The sequence below is a fragment of the Atta cephalotes genome (genome assembly GCF_000143395.1).
Source record: "Atta cephalotes unplaced genomic scaffold scaffold00002, whole genome shotgun sequence".
Taxonomy (NCBI): domain Eukaryota; kingdom Metazoa; phylum Arthropoda; class Insecta; order Hymenoptera; family Formicidae; genus Atta; species Atta cephalotes.
Window position 1 is genome coordinate 13,470,884 of NW_012130066.1, and position 1,360 is coordinate 13,472,243.

The 1,360-nt window shown below is 30.9% G+C and overlaps 1 protein-coding gene across 1 annotated transcript; it reads left to right on the top strand.

Moving 5' to 3' along the window:
• Positions 1–217: 217 nt before the first annotated feature.
• On the top strand, positions 218–865 carry LOC105624002. The gene is made up of 2 exons (XM_012205376.1): positions 218–286; positions 569–865. Exons 1-2 carry the CDS (start codon positions 218–220, stop codon positions 863–865), a joined length of 366 nt encoding a protein of 121 aa, XP_012060766.1.
• Positions 866–1,360: the final 495 nt, after the last annotated feature.

Here is a 1,360-nt window from a genome sequence, read left to right on the forward strand (position 1 = left end):
TTAGGCACGTCTCTGTCCTAGGGTACCTTCCAACAAACATAAATGATACATATAATATCATTACATTCTTGTTGTTTGTCAATATTAAATAAGGATAAGATGATCATGGTGTTGTATTGAATCGCTTATTGACATTCTAATTCCCATTCTCAGGTATTCTGTGCTTCTCGAGTATCATGTCATCCTTGTTTAATATTTGTTAAATAACAAAGATGACATGACACCTGGGGAGCACTCAGGTGAGAATCTGAACATGCCTGAAAGGAACCCCTATAGTGTCCCACATGTATCACAAAGAAAGAGAGGAGGATCTTTATCCTGTAACTGCAAAGTACCTTGTGCATTACAGCCCTCTGAAGAAGTCGATGTCAACTATACATCCACTGTTTTGCGATGCTCTTGATGATTAATGAGTCGAAAGCTTAATAATGGGCATTTATTACCCATTTACTGTCTATAAACTATCTATTAATTGGATATTTATTGACAACAAACATTCTATATATAATAAATAGCCCATTATTAGGCTTCCGATTCATTAAATAAAATTTGATTCCTTTTTTTTCAGGATTTTATATTGATGTTGCTATGCGCCGTTTGTGGTATATCAGGATATCGACGTTATATCACTATTCCTGTCGATGATATTGATGTTGTCGATGTCATCAAGGTGAATGCAATTGCACCTTCATTATCAAGAGTAGCAAAAGCATATATACCAATCGTTGTATCTAGCGTTTCTCAAGATGATTCCGAAGTACAGCGATTGGCAACGCATGTCCTGGATTATGTTGATTTCGGAGGACATACCGGATCCAATGGAGCTTTCAGTTGGTATGCTGATTATCCGGCTCATCGTTCGTAATTTTCTGAAATAATAACTTACCGAAATGAATCGAAAAGAACATAGAACATTATAAAACATTGTTAGTGTAATACATAATATTAGAAGTTATGTATATATATAAAGTAAAGTCTAGAGACCTTTTAATAAAAGTTGTGACATGAGAAAGTCGCATTTTTATTGGTCCATATTTTAAAAATTCCCGCCTATATATGAATATCTATATTCGTGTTACTCTTAAATTTTAACAATATAATTAAAATTAATTTACATTAACAAATAGATTTCTTACATTACGTTGAGATAATGCGTATGCAAGAAAAAGTTTAGTTTAATCTTTTTTTAAATAAAATTATTTTGAAAATTTAAAGATTTGATTATATACTTTAAAACGAGAATTAAAAGGTACAAAAATGAGCAAAAATATATACATATATCATTAGAATATTTATAATTTCATTAGTCAACACCTAATTAATATTATAATTTTCACATCGCTTTTAATTTGATAAAATC

Bases quoted from the DNA above. Each gene is read 5' to 3' on its own strand.
- LOC105624002 (XM_012205376.1), top strand. From the start codon at position 218: ATGACACCTGGGGAGCACTCAGGTGAGAATCTGAACATGCCTGAAAGG. The intron at 287-568 runs GTATCACAAAGA...CTTTTTTTTCAG, and splicing joins ACCCCTATAGTGTCCCACAT to GATTTTATATTGATGTTGCT.